Source organism: Orcinus orca, chromosome 2 (genome assembly GCF_937001465.1).
Source record: "Orcinus orca chromosome 2, mOrcOrc1.1, whole genome shotgun sequence".
NCBI lineage: Eukaryota > Metazoa > Chordata > Mammalia > Artiodactyla > Delphinidae > Orcinus > Orcinus orca.
Genome location: NC_064560.1, coordinates 190,964,507 through 190,983,662, shown reverse-complemented (window position 1 = coordinate 190,983,662; position 19,156 = coordinate 190,964,507). Strand labels below are relative to the sequence as shown.

Below are 19,156 nucleotides of genomic sequence, written 5' to 3'. Positions count from 1 at the left end.
TGTCCCCAACCCTATAGGGCTCAACCAAAATGCCACTTCCTCAAAGAGGCTTCCCCAAAGCCCAAGGTGACACCGATTTTCCCCTTCCACACCCGGCATTGCTCCCCTGGATTTGCTGGCTCGCTGGTTTTTGGTCTGTGTAGCAGTTACGGGTTGGCCCTGGAGCCAGATGTCTGGGTTCAAATCCCAGCTCCACCACCCACCCAAGTGGAGCTGGGCGTCTTCACGTGACCAGGCGGTGTGCCTCAGTTTCCGCCTCTGGTCCAGCACGTCTTCACTCCCCGGGTGCACCCACTTCATCATACACGCTGGGCAAACCCGGCTGCCCCCCGCCGGCAGCTGAAGGCAGCTGGGCACAATGGCCAACCTGGAGCTGGACTCGCCTTCACATCACTGGCCCTTCAAGCTCCTCCCTTCCCCAGCCAGACCAGTCACCCACCTGCCCTCCTAGAAAACCAGATCGCCTTCTCTGCTCCCCTGGAACGCCCACCCCCTCCCCCATCCTGCTCTCAGCCCTGGCGCTGGCCTGGCCTCCCTCCGAAGGCAGCTTCCACTGACTCTCACCTGTCATCCCCCCACCTTTCCTCCACAGCACAGCTCCTGCCACCTGTGCACAGGCCGCCCCCTCTCCTGGGTCCTGCCCACCAGCACTCACACACGCTGCATCTCCCGTCTTAGAATCCTTCTCTTGCCACCACTGCTCGCCCCAGCTGTGGCTCCATGTTGCTGTTCCCTTTTGCAACACAACTCCACCAAAAAGCTGTGCATACTTGCTGTTTCCATTTCCTCTCCCCACATCCCCTCCTAGATGGCCCCGGTCAAGCTTCCTCCAGCGCTTCCGCAAAACCACCTGTGTGGTGGTCAGCGGTGACCGCCACGTTGCTCCGTCCAGCGGCTGGCTCTCAGCCTCGTGGCGTTTGTCCGTCAGCTGCAGCGGACACAGCGGACTGTCCCCTCCTCCTTGACGTCCTGCTCTGACTTGGCCCCAGGACCCCACATCGCCTTGGCCCCTGTCCCTGCTGGCCTTTCCTCCCAGCCTCCTTTGCTGCCTCCTTCTCTGTTCCTTGGCCTCGTCCCGTGGAGCTCCCCAGGGCTCAGGCCTGGACCCTCCTCTCCACTCTGCCCACGCTCCCTCACTCGATGATCTCATCCCCTCTCGGGACTGGGTGCTGACAGCTCCCAAATTTATGCCTCCAGCAGAGCCCTTGCTGCTGAACTCAGAATCTAGATCCCGCTGCTGGGTTGCCATCTCCCTTGGGTGTGTGATGGGAATTTCAGACTTTACTCCCGACCTCCACACCCAGCAAGACTGTCCTGCCCCAGCTTTCCCCATCGCTTGACGGCAGCTCCATCCTTCCGCTTGCTCGGCCCCAATCCTTCAAGTCATCCTTACCTCTGCTCTGTCTCTCACACCCACATCCAAGCTTTCGTGAACCCTACCTTCCAAACATATTCAGAATCTACCTTTGCCCACCACCTCCACTGCTGACCCCCATCTGAGCCACCGTCAGCTCTCTCCTGGGCTATCGGCAGTATCCTCCCAGCTTCCCACACTGGCACACACCCCCTGCCACACACACACACACACACACACACACACACACACACACACACACACACACACACACACACACACACACGGTCTATAGTCTACTCTAAACACAGAGTGATTGAGCCAATGTGTAAGTCACACCTCACCACCCCTCTCTCCAGACCCCTCAGCGGTACCTCATTTCTCGGTGTAAAGGCCCACACCTCTCTCATGGCCTCCAGACCCTGAGCCATCTCATCTCCTCCCGTCCTCCCTTTGCACACGTCATGCCAACATGCCAGGCCCGCAGTGACCTCAGGGCCTTTGCTTTGGCTCTTCCCTCAGGTACCTGCATGATGAACCCCCTTACCAAATCCCAGTCTTTGCTCAAAAGTCGCCCCTGGGGGCCACCCTACTTCGCATTGCAATCCACCCACCCTGCACGCCAGCACCCTCAGCGCCCCCAAAGCTGCTCTGTTTGGTGGTAAAGAAGGGCATGGCAGTGTCCACAGGGAAAGAAGGCTGCCTGTTTTCATGCCTCTAACAGCAAGGAGACAGGTCTGGAAGCGTCCAGCAGACTGTTCCCCCCGTGTCATTGGCCAGAACTGCATGACGTGCCCACCTCTGGCCCAATTAGGAGCAGAGGGCTAGAACGACCAGGCCTGGCTGAGACCTGAGCTGGTCCCGCCTCCCCAAGGCCTGGGCCCTGTAGAGGGGATCAGGGACACAGGAGGAGAGCTGGGGCTCTGCGAGGGAGAAGGGGAAGGATGCGGGGGCAGCTGAGGGGTGTCTGCTGTGAGCTCCCTGATCTCATATCTCATTTAATCCTTGCACCAGCCCGGTGGAGGAGGTGCTGTTGTTTCCTCCCAATTTATAGTGGAATTTAAATTGAGATTAAATCTAAAAGATTAAATGATTTTCCCAGGGTCGGAATCTGGAATTTAACCCCAGATCCTTCCAGGTCGTTTGAAGAGCCACTGTGCTGAACTGGGGGAGGTACCCCAGGGATGAGGGGCCTGGTGACAGTGATAACCAGACAGGGCTCCCCAGGAGTCAGGGAGAGGCAGGTGGAGAGGAGGTCTGAGTGCTCAGCTCCGCAAAACTGGTGGCCTAGCTGTGGAGCAGAGGGCGTGCTGACCCCCAGGCTGGGGCCTGAGCCTGGAACGAGGGCAGGACAGGAAGGGGGCAGCTCACTGATGGATGCCTCCAGCACAGAAGGTGGGGATTTGAGAGAGGCTGCACACACGTAGCAGTGGCGGAAAAGAAGCCGAGGCGGAGAAGATGTTTGGGGGGCCACTGGTAGCGCAGTGAGGGGAGGTCCAGGGGCCCTGGGCAGCCCTCCCTGTGAAGCCCAGTGAGCTGTCCAGCCCGCCTGGCCCTTGTGGCTCCAGCCCCTCTGGAGTCCTGGTGGCCAACTGAGGTCTGTCTTCTGGCTGAGCCCCTCACCAGAGGCTGGCTAAGGCCTCCCGCGCTTCCATAGACCAACGAAGTCCATCTACAGAGGACGAAAGCCAGGGAATGCTCAGCTGCAACAGCCCCTAGAGCCCGGCTGGCAGGAACAGGAAGGGGGCTCCCGGGCTGGGTGTGGAAGTCAGTGGAGACCAGCGACAGGACTGCGGGAGGTGTAGTGGGCAAAACAGATGGCCCTCCGCGCCGGCCCGGCACAGCACGGCTTCCCCGGAACACTGCCCCTCCCCGGCCGCCCTGGAGGCCAGGGACCCCCATTCAGGCTGCAGTGTCCAACCTGCAGGGTGGAGAGGGAGGGGCCCTGGGTTCTGGAAAAGGCAAACTGCTGAGGCCCCCCCCAGAAGCAGGGAATTCACGCCTTCTGCCTGCTCTTACTAGGCAGCCTGGGGCTTCCTGCTGTGGGAACCTCAGGTCTGGGGGAGGAATGGGGAAGACTTATGGAAAAGGGGGGTCTCTGTGCTGCACCCAAAGCCAGATTCCCAGTGGCCGAGAAGGGGTGGAAGGAGCCCCCGCGCTGAGGTGCCGATGCTCACTGCTTTCATCAGAGCAACTCAAACGAGGCTTCTCCTTTCTCTCCAGAAACGGGGGCTGATTGCAGGGCGTTGTGTAAAGCATCAAGGTCTGAGCTTGTATCTGTGGTTTAAAGTCCGGCCACACACGCTGGCAACGTGCCGGTAGGAAACGAGTGAGCGCCTCACCCCAAGCTGGCCCAGGCAGGGGGGTGGACGCCCCTGGCACAGACCTCCCAGTGGAGGCCTGTGCCGGTGAATGGAGAGCAGCGGCCTGAGTTGGTCCCTTGTGTCCCGCAGAAAATGGGCTCTGTGTGGGGTGTGAGAGGGAGGGGCCGTCGCCGTTGGATTTGGGGTCTGTGTCAAGCAGCCCAACAGAGGTGGGGCTGGGGACCCCGAGGCAGTGAAGGGAAAGGGCCGTCAGCCCGTGAAGGAACTTCTGAGAATCCAGGTCCTTCACGGTCCTTGGGGGCAGCACATAAAGCAGGGCTGGGGGACGGGAAGCCCAGGTCTGCCCCTCCCCTCCTCCCGGCCTCGTGTCCTCCTTTGTCTGAAGGGTCTGGGGGCCGGGTGTTGCCACCACACAGATGTACTAGCAAAGTTCCTGGACTCCTTGCTGTCCTCGTGAGCCACATAAAACCAGCAGGGGTTTTAGGCGAGCAGGCAGAGGCAAGACGAGAGTAACCATCCTCTTAAAGGCTCTTCAAACACTCCACCAACTCGCAGTGTGTGCATGATTCCTAGACATGCTGGACCCTCCACGTGGGCGGCAGGGTGTGGAAGTGAAACGGAGCCCACCCACCCTGAGGGCCAACTGTGCCCCGAGACCGTCCCTGGGATCGGGGCTGTGTGGCCCCCTTCGCATCTGCTCCCAAAGCCCAGGGCAGCACCTGATACCCAAGGGTGACGAGTCCCTGGCCGTGTCGTGAGGCCCGGGCCAGCTTCTGACCTCAGTTTCCACAGCGCAAAGGCTGAGCGTGTCCGCTGTGGTTTGAGAAGCATGTTTACAGACATCAGCCCCTCAAAGGAGACCGGTCTCTGCAGCCCAGGGCACCCTTGACACTGCAGCCCACGCTCAGTGGCTGTGATCCGCCCAGTGGGCTGGGAGCTGAGCTGTGAGGGGCAGGAAGCAGAGTGGCAGCTTTCTGTGCAGGTCACACCTCCTCACCTGGCCGTGACCAAGGCCAGCTCCTGGGCATCAGTCGGGAAGCCACTCGGGTAACCTGGGCAGGAGGCACCAGACTGTGAAAGTTGGAGACGTCTAAGGATGGCCTAGAGGCTACTGCATGCCTGTGGTGTCACCAGCAGGGCCTGGCAATCAGGCTGCGCTCAAGGAACACTGAGCCACGTGAGCGTGGGGCTGGCCTCCGCAGGTGGCCACGTGCGGGTCCAGAGGCCGAGCCAGGGAGAAATCACAGCCTCCATCTCACAATGGAAACATCAGGTTAAAACAAAGAACATGGCTCTCCCTCCCTTCTAGCAATCCTTGAAAAATATCTTGCAAAACTAAGGTTGTTTCTACCCAACTCACTGTTCCTTTGATTCATTCATGCCCCACTCAGTTCCCCTCCTGTCAATCAGACATCTCCGGTGCACAGTGGGCTCTGAAGAAGAGATGGAAGTGGCAGGCCCCAGGTCCAAGGTAAAGATGCGCTGCGTTGGCCGTGAGTGTTGTCACAAGGCACACCTGGTTCCAATCCTGGCAGGCCCCTGCCTGTGTGTCCCCACTGCAGAAGGGGGACTAATAGTGGCCTCAGAGTTGGTGCCGCGCAAGGGAGGGAGGTCCTCCTGGTACCCTCGAGAACACTGTCTCCGTCGTCCCATTTGATAGACACAAATACCCCAGTGAGGAATACAGGAAAGGCGTCCCAGAGAGCGGCTGACCTCACGCAGTTCCTCTGTGACACCGGACCTCAGGCAGGTCCACACACCCCAGCAGGAATCTCCTTGGTCTGCTTAGCCCCCGTGATACCGTTCAGATGGGGACATCCAAAGCGACCCCTCTGCCCCCAACTGCTTCTTTTCCAGACACCTGTGGGGGCATCTCGGCCTCTTCTCCATTTCTTTTCTAGCACTTACCATAATCTGTAATTGTTTATTTGTGGGTGCTGTTGGCTCCCTCTGCTTTTCTGCAGGTGCCCTTGGGGAGGGGCCTCGTCTGTCTTGCTTCCTCTCGGCCCCATTTCCTCGATGTTCTCAGTGGGCTAGACCTGGGCGGCATCTCCCTTCCAGGACCGATATTTAGAAACTGTCTCCAGGCAGTAAGCTGGGGCAGCCGTACCGCTCACCTTCTCTGTTTTTGTTTCGTTTTGTTTTTTGACTGCGCTGCACAGCTTGTGGAATCTCAGTTCCCCCCACCAGGGATTGAACCCCGGCCACAGCAATGAAAGCCCGGAACCCTGATCACTAGGCCTCCAGGGAACTCCCACCTCCTTTGTTTCTTGTCTCTCACTGCCTTTTGTTGCCTTGATGTCCGTTGTTTTGAGACCATTGTTTTGTATATTTGGTACATCTTTTGGATGTTGGGAGGGGATGGGTAGTGATGCCAACTCTGGGCCTTGTTACTCCACCTTGGCCGGAAGCTGCAGTCCCAAATATAAGCTTTTAACGCTGCATTTCTTGACTGAAAAGACAGCAGCTACTGCGAAAAAGCAAAACTGAGTCCGTGTTGTTCTAAATCGCTCTCTGGTTGCCGGGCTCATTATCTTTACAGGCATCAGGGGTGTTTAATGAATACAGCAGACAAAGCCTCATTGAGTCCCAGGAGAGAGGGTGTCGTGACCCCTGAGATATCATGACAGCTCCTGCCTGTCTGTCGTGTTTGCAGAATCTTGGCAGGGAGCGAGGGGGAGTGACAGAGAAGTCAGCTCCACGACAGCCTCGTGTCAGGGGCTTCACGCTCTGGTGGCCTCAGCACCCTCCTCCGTCTGACCACCTGCCTCTCACAAGGCGTCACCCTCCCCTTGAACCTTGGCGCCGAGTGGCTTCCTCTCCTCGGCCACAAGTGACCTTCCCCTTGCACATCAGCACCTCCTGTGTCTCCTCTCCTCTTGGAGCCTGCCGTCTCCTTGAGCAAGGTGATCAGGTCTTGGGCAGCTGGCATTAGACCCGGGAAGGGCACAGTTTACATCTAATTCACCTCTGTACTCCCAGCTCCTAGCACGGTGCCAGGCACAGAGGGTGATTAGTAAATGTGTGGTGGATGAATGAACAAATGAATGGATGAGTGAGAACCTTCATGATTCTGTCTTCTCGAATATGAGCCATCCGTCTGCCCACAGGGTAAATGGTCTTATCACATCTGGAAAGGAGTACTGGCCACGCCCAATGAGAAGGAAGTTCAGGCAGGGGCAGACCTGGCCTGCAGCCTGAAGATCCTGGGGTCCTAATCCTGGCCCCTGGGAAAGCTGCTTGATCCCCAGCCTCAGCATTTATTCTCTTTTCTGAAATGACACCTCCTAGGCTTCCTCAGACTCCGACATCCCCTGATCTTTTCTAATGTAAAAGGCATGAGTCAAGCAAGGATAAATAAGGATGCATTCTTTGAACACAATAGCTGTTTTCTTGGCAAAATCCAAGATTTATGCCTTGGACTGTTCACAAAACACCTCCCTTGCTTGGGGTGGTTTCCTCACATGCAAGTGGTGAGCAGTACACTGCTGAATATTAGAGGGGGACCCTCTGCAGAAGGACCCTCTAGAACAAACCTCCCTGCTTTCATTATCAACTGTGTTTGAAAAAAGTCAGCAAGAAGGAAATTCCCACCTCATTAACAGCGAATATAAAGGAAAGAACATCACGAGACGCACTCTGAAATTTAGCGTCTAATTCCAAACGAAGTTTAGAATCAACCCTTTCTTCTGTTTCAAGTTGATGGAATTTCTCAACAGGGGCCCTGGTGGCATTCTGGAGGGACAAGTCTACCTTGCGTGGGAATATCCGGGTCACTGTTGTTAATATCCATAGCTGCTAGGCGACCAAAGACAGCCCCCACACCCGGATTTCCAAATGCCCCCAGGAGGGATGCTGCCCCTGGCTGAGGCCACACACTGGTAGATGAATGCCCTGGCCATGGGAGTGTTGGGTAAATTGTGGGCCACTGGTGTGAGGGTTACCATGGGCTGCAGGCTTGACCCTGGACACTTGCCCAGAGGTGTCATAGCCTGGGTGGTAGAATGGACAGAAAACAAAATTGCTTCCCTTGGCAGTGAAAATGCAAACCATTGGGGGCCGGGACCCCGTGTATCTGGTTGCTCTTCTGATTCTCCAGCAATGACCACTGTTGTGGGGAATATCTGTCCCCAGTCACCCTGGGGAGACTGAGCGAAGCCAGAGGCACCCCCAAGATGAACAATGAGGGGGAAGGATTTTGTGTTTGATATTTCACAGAAAAAGCACTGAAGAAGTTCATCATGGGGAAAAATGAGAATCCTTTCGGATTGCCTCTCCCTTATTCTAGAGTGTGTTCCCCTTTTGAATTCTATATTCTCTATCTCTTCAGTGTTGCACTTTCTAAAGGCCGGCTTTCACCGGGCTGAGAGCAGCCGTGTGGCTCAGTGACATCCTGTTCCAGTCATTTCTTAGGATGCTTTTCTGAATCTGCTTGGTTTCTGTGTGGATCTGAGCTCCACCTCTGGGGACCTTGCACCTGTTAATGGGGCTTTAGCACCTGTTCCCTGGGAAGCACATAAAGGCTTCCTGGATCTCCTAATCCAGATGCAACAATGCCACAATTTGATAACAGTTTGGTAACCTGTAACCCCTCCCTTCTCTCCATTTTTCCTTGTTCCCAACAGGAGTATACAAGAGTACAAGCACTTGGGGAAAACAGCACGGCAATTCCTTACAAAGTTAATCATACACAAACCACAGGATCCAGTGATCCCATTCCTAGGTGTTTATCCGAGAGAAACAGGAACACGTGTCCATATCAAGAAAGTATGTCTATACCATGTGCGCAAACGTTTATAGGAGTTTTGTTCACAAAAGTCAAAACCCGGAAACAGCCTAGGTGTCCATCAGCAGGTGAACAGGATAAACAAATTGCGGTATATACATACAATGGAATACATCTCAGCTATAAAAGGAAGCAGTTACTGAAATATGCAGCGATGTGGGTGAATCACAAAACCACTGCTATACAAAGGAAGCAAACAAAAATACACACGGCATGATGCCATTTATGTGAATTTCAAGAACAAGCAAATCTAATCTGTGACTTTAGAAAGCAAAACAGGGTTTTGCTGGTTGCCAACAGGGTAGGGATTGATTAGAAGGAGGCACAGGGAAGCTTTCTGGGGTGATGGAAATATTCTATGTCATGATAAGAGGTGTGGCTTACACTGGTGGACGCATTTGTCAAAGCTGATCAGATGGTACACTTAGGATGGGTGCATTTCACTATATGTAAATTACACCTTGATGATTATAACAATAACAACATCATCAATAATAGTAATTTAATAATGAAGCCACCCATGGTGTCCTTTGGGAAATCTGTCACTATCCCCTGTTACTATTCCCTGTCATTTTCCTTTGGGAAATCTGTCACTGTTGTACCCTTCGAGGTGCCTATTATTATTATTATTTTTTTTTTTTTTTTGCGGTACGCGGGCGTCTCACTGTTGTGGCCTCTCCCGTTGCGGAGCACAGGCTCCGGACGCGCAGGCTCAGCGGCCATGGCTCACGGACCCAGCCGCTCTGCGGCATGTGGGATCCTCCTGGACCGGGGCACGAACCCGTGTCTCCTGCATCGGCAGGTGGACTCTCAACCACTGCGCCACCAGGGAAGCCCTCGAGGTGCCTATTATTAAGTCTGGGGCATAGTTTTGATTCTTTTGCATATATTCACGTCTTGAAGAACTGCCCCAAACTAGTAATGTCTGTATGTCTGTCTGTCCATCTGTCCTCCCTTACAAGCCCCCTGTCTCTTTCCCTCCCTCCCTCTCCCTTTTTCTCTCTCTTTCCCTCACTTCCATTCCTTTTGCAATTCCAGGCAATTCTTTCCAGTTGGGTCGAGGTCTTCCAGAGCCTCTGGGATAGGCTGTGTGATGTCTCTGCTTTTCTCAGAGCCGAGTAAACCGGCTCTGTTGCAAGCCTCATCTACACCTGTGTGTGGGTCCACCCACACAGCTCATGCCAAGGGGGAGGACAGGTTCACCCCAAGGACCCCACGGACTGAGTAACGACAAGGGTGCCCTGCAGCACCCGTGTCATATGCTTTCCAAATTGAGGGCACCCTGTGCAGGCTGAGACAGCTGCGGAAACCCACCACATGGACCAACCCAAGAAGGGAGAAAATTTGCCTCTTGCAAAAAATTAGCTTACGAAACGGATGTTGACAGGCTTCCCTTTCTCTCCCCCGCCCATCGTGCTCTGCGGGCCCTGCTCGTCACCCTCACCTTCAGAGGAAGCAGATTTAATGTCCCAACTGAGAGAATGAGATGTTCTGTTACTTTTCATGGGAAATTAAACCCGACCCTGCTGTCAGTTAGCTCATGCCAAGGGAGGATGGATGGCCCCGGGTGCGGTGCTTGACCCCAGCTCGGAGCACGTTGCCTGGCTGGAGGCCAACCATGATGTCACCTGCCGCTGGGCGGGGGTGGGGACAGCAGGACAGGTTGGAGAGCCTTCATCTGGGTGATGGATGGCGGTGAGACCAGCCTTGGTGTCACCCGCAACGGTCCAGCTCTGATGCCGGCTGGGACCCACTCATCCAGGGGACACTCAGGCTGCTCCCGTCTCTTTCAGCTCCCAACGCTACCTCGTGTCCCACTGAGGAAAGCTGGTGGTCGGGGCCGGTGATCATCATCGCGGTCTGTTGTGCCTCCCTGGTGTTTCTCACTGTGCTTGTCATCATTTGCTACAAAGCCATAAAGAGGTGAGTGCTCACCCAGCTCTGAGCCCAGAGGGGAGCCCAGCTGGGCTCAGGGGTCCTCTGCCCACCCCCATTCTGTTTTTGGTTGTTTTTTAATAATAAAAATTGTTAAGCGTTTAAGAAGCAGAAAGAATGTACAGTGAACACCCATCTACCTTCACCTCGATTCAACAGTTACCAAGATCTGGCTAATATTTACTCTCTTTCCTTTTCTTTGTACCTTTTTATTTGCTGAAGTATTTAAAGTTGATCTCAGATATTATGCCCCTGTCCTTTTAGGGGGTTCAGCGAGCAATTTGATGAGCGCCAATTATATGTCAGGCTCGATGCGGTATAAAGCTCCCCTATCCGTAAGTCGCAGGCCCTGCTGTGAAAAGCTGTCTCCAGGCCTGGGAGCATGGAAATAATCCTTGCAGGGTGGGTGATGGAGCGGCTGGAGGGGGTGCCATGCTGGTTTGGAGTGGGAACTGGGTTTCGGAGTCCGATCTAAATTCAGACTCCAGTTCAAGCTGTGTGACCAGGAGGAACTCAGCTCTCTGGCCCTCAGTTTCCCTATTGGTAAAATGGGAGTCAAGAATAACGGTCTCACCCTGGGGAACGGTGAGATGCCTTCTGTGAATGGCCTGCATAATATGTATACTCTGCAGTGCCTGGCATACAGTACGTGCTCACCAAGTACTGCACCAACTTTCACTGTTTCCATAGTCAAAGACAGAGGAAGAAGGCTGACAGAGGAGGGAGCGAGGTTCTCTTGGGAGGAGAGGTAGTGATGCCTCAGAGAAGGTTTTCCGTGAATGTGCCACCTCAGCTGGGTTTTGAAGGATGAATAGGAGTGTTCCAGCAGGATCATGAATGATCCAAACAGCAAATTATCTTTCAATAACACTCTCCGTCATTTCTGTTAACTACCATCTCACTTGAGTTGGGGTGTGCAGCTCAATATGGTTATTGTTGGGGCCTGAAGAGGTTTGAGGTGTGTCCAGGGTCCTAAGTACGGCAGAATAGGCCACGGTGTGACCCCCCCTGCACTTACAATACAGTAGCTCTGGCTATGTCCTTTGATTTCCAGTTCTTAGCCTCCTCCAAAAAAATGGCCTCCCTGGCCTTGGGGGATGTTAGGGGAAGATAAAAATCAAAAGACAAACAATAATGTTGCAAAACGCCAGCGGGCCATAGGGATTGTTAATATGTTTTTAAGAAAGTTTTTAAAAAATTCCCTAAGGCCCAAAGTTAGAGGATCTATTCTGAGCAATCATAAGACCAAAGTTATTTAACTTTACCCTTTTAGTCGGTTGTTCTGTGTGATTTCACTTTAATCATTCAAAAGCAGAAAGAGTAAAATATCAAAAGTCTTAACATGCATATGGTCAGGGCTGCATCAGGCCAACAGCCTGGGAGTGTCCTGGTGACCAGGCAGGAAAGGCAGAAGGCATGTGAACTCTGATGGGGATGAAACAGCATTTGAGCTGAGAGCCTGCTGCAGCGGGAGGACGATTTTAAGAAGCAGAGCAGGGGAGGCATTCCAGGCACCAGGAAGCCCCTGTGACGGGGCAGATGAGGCTGGAGGGAACCCTGAGCCCGACGGCGGAGGCGTCTGTCCCACCAGGCGAGCTGTTGGCCCGTGATTCAGTAGACACAGGGAGCTACTGAAGGTTCTGGGGGAACAGTGTGCAGGACCCACCTGGGGCACTGCCAGAGAACGGGGCAGCAGTCCCCTCAAGGACCCTCCTTCCCCCAGAGACAGGCTGCAGCATCTTCTTAATAAGCTCAGGCACTTCCAAAAGATACAGCGTCGCTTCTGCCTCTCTCTCTCTGCCCCAAACTCTCCTGAAGAAATGGGCTACCTGCTCCAAGGGCAGGAGGGCAGGGCGAACCAATCAGAAGAAGTTGACGGTCACAGCTCCGCACCGTGGCGTTGAGGCCAGCGGCGGCCTTGTTTCGGCGGAGCGGCGGCCCTCACAGGTGTGTGGAGGCCCCGCCCTCACCTCCTTGGAGCAACCGGAGGGGCCTCCCGTCTCCTTCCGCTGGCTCTGGGCTCTTGGTTCCCGGGTCTGTCAGCCGCCTGGAAAGACAGAGAACTCACCCAGACGGCTCAGTGGATCCCTTCCATGGTGTGGCTGGGACTCCTTCCCGGAGGGTGGGCGGGGCTTCCTCCCAGGGGTGTGGGCGGGGCTTCCTCCAGGGGGTGTGGGCAGGTCCACCGAGCGGTGGAATTCGTGAAGCATTTCAGGACTAAAAGCGGTGGGAGCTCTTAGCACCCCTAGGACAACGGAAATAATACAAGGGGGAACCTAGAGAGCCCGGAGACTCGAAAGAAGGGCTAATCAGCAGGACCTGTGGTTGGAACTGCGGGAGATGCAGCCCCAAAACAGCAGGTGGGGGGGAGAAAACTCCCCACCCTTTCTTTCTCCAGGCTCCCAGGTCTCCTGGAGGTGCCTCCCATTGGCCAAACCCAAGAAACAGAGGAGCCCAGGAGATACTGCATAGGTGTCAGCCTCCCGGGCCCACGTAGTAAACGGAGCACAGTCCCTCTTCTGCCCCAGCGCCCAGATCAGCAACCTCCTCTGGGTGAAGACCCAGCCGTCTGCCGTCCAGACCCTCACAGTCCAGAGAGGGCATCCCTGGCGCAGGAGGACAGATAATCAGTGACAGGAGGGGCTGCTACTCACGGTCAGTGGGGGCAGAAATAGAGGCCAGTTCTCCCAGAAGCCTCCTGGAAGGAAGCTTGACCTGGGGAAGGTGAGTTGGGGGAGGAGCAGCAGAAGCTACGCCCGGTGTAGGAGAGCAAATGCCCCCTCCCGGCTCCCCCAGTTGACCCTTTAAGAGATAGCCTGTCGCAGGCAGCTGTCTGTGCATTTCTCTCCCGAGTAAATGGAAGATTTCTTGCTCACAGTCAATTCTTTTTGGTTAATAATTCATCTGAAACATGCCTTTTCTCTCAGGAAACAAAAGCATTGCATGTCGCTATAAAACCATTGAAAGGAAAATTCAGTGATAGACCCTGCTTTCTTAAAACAAACACTGTCACAGCCTGGAGTCCTAGGGGAGGATTTCCAAGAGATCTTTGTGAATGGCCACAACACAGCCTTTTGGAGGCAGATTGCTGGGAGGACGGTTCTAGGATCAGCTGGGATGGGAAGGAGATGATTCTGGAGATGCCAGCTCGGCTTGGCATGTGGGTTGTGGCCGCAGGGATGAGAGAGACGGGGTGGGGGGGCAGATGCAGAAGGAGCACCCCCATGGTGCCCTCACTGGGCATTGACCTCGATGGGAGGTGGGGTCTACTTAGCACGTTCCACACACAGACTCAGTGACTCAAACGTCATCCTGTGACTCAACTAATGTTCCCAAGGTCCCAGCTCTGTGCTGGGAGGTAAGGTGCTCAAGGCATCCAGGTTGGGAGATCCCAGAGGAAGGGGCGCCTCACCTGGACCTGGGGGCTTGAGAAGTTTTTTGGAAGGAGATGGGCATCCCATGTGTTAGTCAGTGGGACTAACACGTACAGTGGCCCCCAAGTCCCCTGTCAATAACCCAAATTCTGGAGGGTTCCCAGCCGTGGGGAGCCCACGCGGTCTGCATTTCAGTAGCTCCTTGCTCTGAGCTTGCTGTGACCACGGGATGGTCAGGCCCCAGAGCCCTTGGGCGTTCTGGACCTCGTGCTCCATCCAGGCCGCTTCCCCACCCCAGGCCTGGCATGTACCCGTCATCAGACAACAGGACAGCCTGGAGCTGTTAAAAGAACCCAGAACTGGGAGTCAAGACCCCCGCGTTCTGTTCCCAGCCCCAGCCCAGCTCAGTGGGTATCACTGCCCTCATCTTCAAAGTGAGGGTCCCTCAAGCCTCTCTCCGGTTCCCTGAGCCTTTGTTTCTCTGTCCTGGCATGGCAGGCAGACCACTGCCACTAGGTCCTTCCACCGCCCAGACGTGTAAATGCTGGGCCAGGGGCCAGGGCTGTGCTTGGCCTGGGCGCTTTGGTGGTGGGTGCTTCAGGCACAGCCCCTGTCTTCACTGCACACATCCCTAGGGGGAGAAGTGGGTGTTAGATTGCCCCCCAAAGGACCGGGAATTACAATGGGAGAGGACTGCCTGCAGGGGAGACCAAGGCTCTGTGAGCAGGGACGACAGAAGAACCTCTTGGTCTAGGGCGGGACAAGGACCTCAGACAAGCCGGAGTCAGCGAGAGGCATGGAGATCAAGCTCCAAGGTGTGGGGTGCCCAGTGCCTGGGTAGGAGGGCCAGGTGGCACCCCACAGGCCTGTGGGCCCTCAAGAGTGAGGTCGTTCTCCTAGGTGGGTTTGCAGCTTCTCTGCCGGCCACACCCTTCATGCAGACGCCTGCGTTGCAGAGATGGCCTCACCCCTCCCAGCCCCCTCCCTTGAGCTACCCCCACTCCCAAGGCACAGGAAGAACACCTTGCTTCCTTTGCTGGTGCATGGCACGGGTCTTTCACCCTCTGCCACCGATTTGCCATTAAGCCACTCGACAACCATTTCCTTCTAATTTACAGGGTATTGGCTGAAAGACCAATAAAAGGCTGCAGAACAGTTTGGCCTATCCTGCAGGCTGCTAATTGCAGACAATAAGCAAGCATGCTGCTCCCTGGGAGTACGCTGCGGTGTGCACACGTGTGCCTGAGAGTGCCTGGGCACCCGCATCATTGCTGGGCTCCCGTGCACATCAGCTTTTCGTGGTTGAGTTGCTTCCAGGAGAACAGACACTTTTGAACACCCAAGTCTCCTTGATGGGCCTTAGAACCCACTGACCGGCATAGGCTGCTCAGTGAGCCAGTGCTGGACCACACATATTTATCGAGCACCTACTATGTGCTGGGACCTAGACTAGATGTCAGGGATGTAGCGATAAACAAGACTGGGTCCCTGCCCGCCCCCTCCTTCTGGGGGAAGCAGATCAAACATACACACACTGACAAATTAATAAATGAAGTGCTTTAAAAGACTGAGTGCTATGAAGAGGAAAAAAGAGAGCCTCGGGGTAATGAGGGAGAGGAAGAGAAGGGGGTGGGAGAGGTGCTTCCGCTACCCCAAGTGTCAGGAGTGCCGTGCGTGCCTCTTGAGGCGGCTTTATGGTTAGAAAGTATGCTTAGGGCTTTGAACGTTCATTATCACTTTTTAATTTAATTTTTATTTTTATTAAAGCAACACATGCGCATAGTTAAAAATGTCAAATGAGTCACAGCCTATTAAGAAAACCAGCAGCCCCCTGATTGTCCCTCTTTCACCCCAAATCTCATTCATAAGAGGCAAGCACTTTTTTTTTTTTTTTTTTGGCTGTGTTGGGTCTTCGTTTCTGTGCGAGGGCTTTCTCTAGTTGCGGCAAGCGGGGGCCTCTCTTCATTGCGTTGCGCGGGCCTTTCACTGTCGTGGCCTCTCTTGTTGAGGGGCACAGGCTCCACACGCGCAGGCTCAGTAGTTGTGGCTCACGGGCCTAGTTGCTCCGCGGCATGTGGGATCTTCCCAGACCAGGGCTCGAACCCGTGTCCCCTGCATTGGCAGGCAGATTCTCAACCACTGCGCCACCAGGGAAGCCCGAGGCAACCACTTTTGGGTGTTCGTTGTTCCTTCTGGTATTTCCCTGCATATTCTAAGTGATGTGGATACTCTATTTACCTTTTCTTTCAATCTGAAACATTATCAATTGACTTTTCACTATAGCAGACACAAGGTTCAGGACCCTATCACTACCCACAGACGTACAAAGCACTTCCCCGCTTCCCATCCGCTTCCTATAGGTGTCTCCTGTGAGAGGTTCAGTGACTAGCCAGTGTCTCCCTTAGTAAGTGATAATGTAAACATTGATCCCAGCTGACTGAACTATGATTCGTTTCCTTCCCTGGAGTGAGCAATGCCTCTTCCCAATATGGTCAAATACATCAGGTGATCAATCTGTCAGTTCCATGTTTGTCTTGGAGATCCGTCCTCCTCTGCAGGTGGATGGTAGCTCTCTGGGCTTGATGCACAGCTGTTGCATTCTCCAGCAGCCTTCCAAGCTCCCCTCTGGGAACTTGCTGCCCTCAGCTCTCTCCCTCTCCTTCTCCCACTCCAGTTCTTTATTTCTTTAGCTTGACTCCATCGTGGAATTTGTCCTAGATCTTTCCTGAATCATAGACTCGAGAGCGAGTCAGTTTAGTGAAGTTAGTTTTCTTTTTAGAATTGACGTGCTTTCTGGAGCTTTGGGATGGCCCAGAAGAGGGTTAGCTCTTACTGAGTGTGTGGCAAGTCAAGAAGACCTGGTTCCCAGGCAGCTGGAATGCCATGGAGGAGGGCAAAGGAGATTCCTGTGATGTCTGAGCCACAATAAACCTCCGTGGTCGTAGGAGGAAGCTGAGACCTGGATGGGGACGAGACGTGGCTCAGGTCACAGAGGGGTCCAGCCCTCGTCTCACATTCTTTGAGGATGCAGGGAGTTGCCCTCCTGGCTTCCAGCTGAGTCCTTACTGCTCACTCAGGACCCAGCTCAAACACACCTCCTCGGACATGGCGCCCTGGGCTGGGGTAGATCTTTCTTCCCCGCCAAGTGCTAGAGTTGTAGCTCTCCCTGGATTTACATTTCTGCTTTCTGCTCTAGGTCAGTTAATGTTGGTGTTTGCATGTGCATGTGCTCGTGCACGAGTGCGTGAGTGACTATGCACACGCACGCACACGCACACAACAGGCACATTAGACGGGGGAGTGGTCGTCCCGTCTCACTCATCTCCTCTCTCTCCTCCACAGCGCCTGGCACACGCCTGGCATGTGGTACTCTTCCATGACTTCCTGTGGTGCGAATGGAGGCTTGTTTGTACAGACTTGCCAGAGTCTGCCTTTAAAAATGACAAACTCTATGTACAATTTCAGTAAACTTAGTCTTTTTGTTCCTCTCCCTCTGGGTGAGTGAAGTAGGATCTGCTCTTAGAGTGAATAATGTGTGCACGGTTTTAATGCCTGGCCTCACCCCTTCATCAGCTTCCTGACCGTCTGCCATGTCTGCCCCCTCCCGCCAAGCCCCTTCCCGGTACCCAAGATCCAGTGCTCGCACACTGACTCAGCAGCCCCCTGTCACGCCCGAAGAGGCCTGGCCTCCCTGCCACGCGCACATGACACACTCTCAGACTGAGACTGCCTCAGAGGAGGCAGGCCCTGCCATCTGCCGCCTCCCCTTCCGCCCCAGAGGACACGCCCAGCAGCCCAGCCCTCTCTTCCCTGGCCTCTGCTGAGCTGCCTAGTCAGGGTCAGAGCAGGGGCCAGAGGAAGACCAGGTGGGCTGGGTTCAGGATTCGGAACAGGAGTGGAACCTCTTCATCCAGCCTCAACTTGCCATGAACTTCCAGGAGCAAGAAATTCACCTCGAATCCATCTTGCATCCCTGGGGTCTTGAGACTGAGGTTATCTTTTGCACCAACACCTCTTGGGACAGGTGGGGGCCTAATGCAGTGATTGGGTGCTTGAGACCCAGCCTTTCCCGTCTGCCACTTCTATAGCAGTGCCACTCCCCCCAGGCCCCCAAATCCAGCCTCTCTGGCTGGAATTTGAGACTCTCATGTCTGGCTGTACCGTGAATTAAGTTAAAAGTAGTACGCTCCAGGGAGGGACCCTTTTGGCATCGGTGTTGAGCACAGATGCATGGCTGTGCTCAGAAACCGTCTGACTTCCTTTGGGACCTGGGCTGGATTCAGAGAGCTGATTCCAGTGCTTTGCGGCAGGACCAAGACTCAACCGTCTAACTCCCGGGCCAGCACTCCTTCCCCTGAGCCACGCTGCCATCCTCTCGGCTGTCCCAGTGGTGGGACCAACACACAGATTTCTTCTGAGTCCCAGATGCCACAGGATCTCTCATTATTTTTACCATCACCACACCTCTCCCTCCAAGAAGAGACTGGGCCCAGAAGGGGCTGGGGCGCAGGGTGTCCTGACCTGCCCTGGGCTGAGATACTTACTTGGGCTTATTTGTGCTTCTCCCCCGCCCCATAGGGGTCCACATGCTGTGGCGGGTGATGGAATCCCATCCTGGTGGTAGGAGGCGGGCTGTAGGGACCAGCTGCTCTGTCTGCCCGGGATCCTCGGGTCAGGAGCCCTGTGGGGTGCACCAGCGGATGGGAGACTCAGACGGGTCCCTGCTTCTTAGGCCTTCTTTTGTCACCAGGAAGCTCCATCCTCCCTGAACTCGTCTCTCCAGACATTGGGGCAAGGCCATGGGGCAGGGTGAGGGGTAGACAGGAATCCCCGATACAAGGAGTCCTCTGATGGCTCCCACTGCACTCAGAATAAGATCCAGATGCCTGGTCCTGCCAGCCAGGTCCCGTGGAGGACATGAGTCCCAGAGCCTCCCCAGTGCCATCCTTCGACTTGCTCAGCAGATGTGGCCAAACAAGGAAGCCCTGGTGGTTGGTGGGGGGACGGTGAGCACAGGGGACGCGACTGGAGTGCGAGGTTCCCCAGCCACATGGCTGGCTCGCCGTCCCCTGGTGGTGGCGGAGGGTGCGGGGCGGGAAGTGGGGCTGCTGCTCCTCACGGTCAGGGACGCCCTCTGTGGCCCAGAAAGGCTTTTCTTTGGCTTCTTGACGAGGTTTGGAGAAATCTGCAGTCTACAGAGGCGTCTCATGGTAGAACCCTGTGTGTGTGTGTGTGTGTGTGTGTGTGTGTGTGTGTGTGTGTGTGTGTGATATACGTGTGCATGTGTGTGTAGTATGTGTATGTATGTGGGGGCATGTATGAGTGTATATGTGTGCATGTATGTGTGGGTTTGTGTATTGTGTGTGTGATGTGTGTAGTGTGT

At 54.9% G+C, this 19,156-nt stretch overlaps 1 protein-coding gene across 7 annotated transcripts in view; it reads left to right on the top strand.

The window, feature by feature from the left end:
• Positions 1 to 19,156, top strand: part of PRIMA1 (proline rich membrane anchor 1) — a 63,417-nt gene that overhangs the window by 36,353 nt on the left and 7,908 nt on the right. For 5 of the 7 annotated variants that reach the window (XM_033419296.2, XM_004262358.3, XM_049705618.1 and 2 more), the window contains one exon: positions 10,258 to 10,387. In XM_033419296.2, the coding sequence (XP_033275187.1) occupies positions 10,258 to 10,387 (130 nt within the window). Of the gene's footprint in view, positions 1 to 1,902; positions 8,446 to 10,257; positions 19,128 to 19,156 lie in introns of those variants that run through there. The other 2 variants (XR_007475393.1, XR_007475394.1) reach the window with 2 other exon arrangements.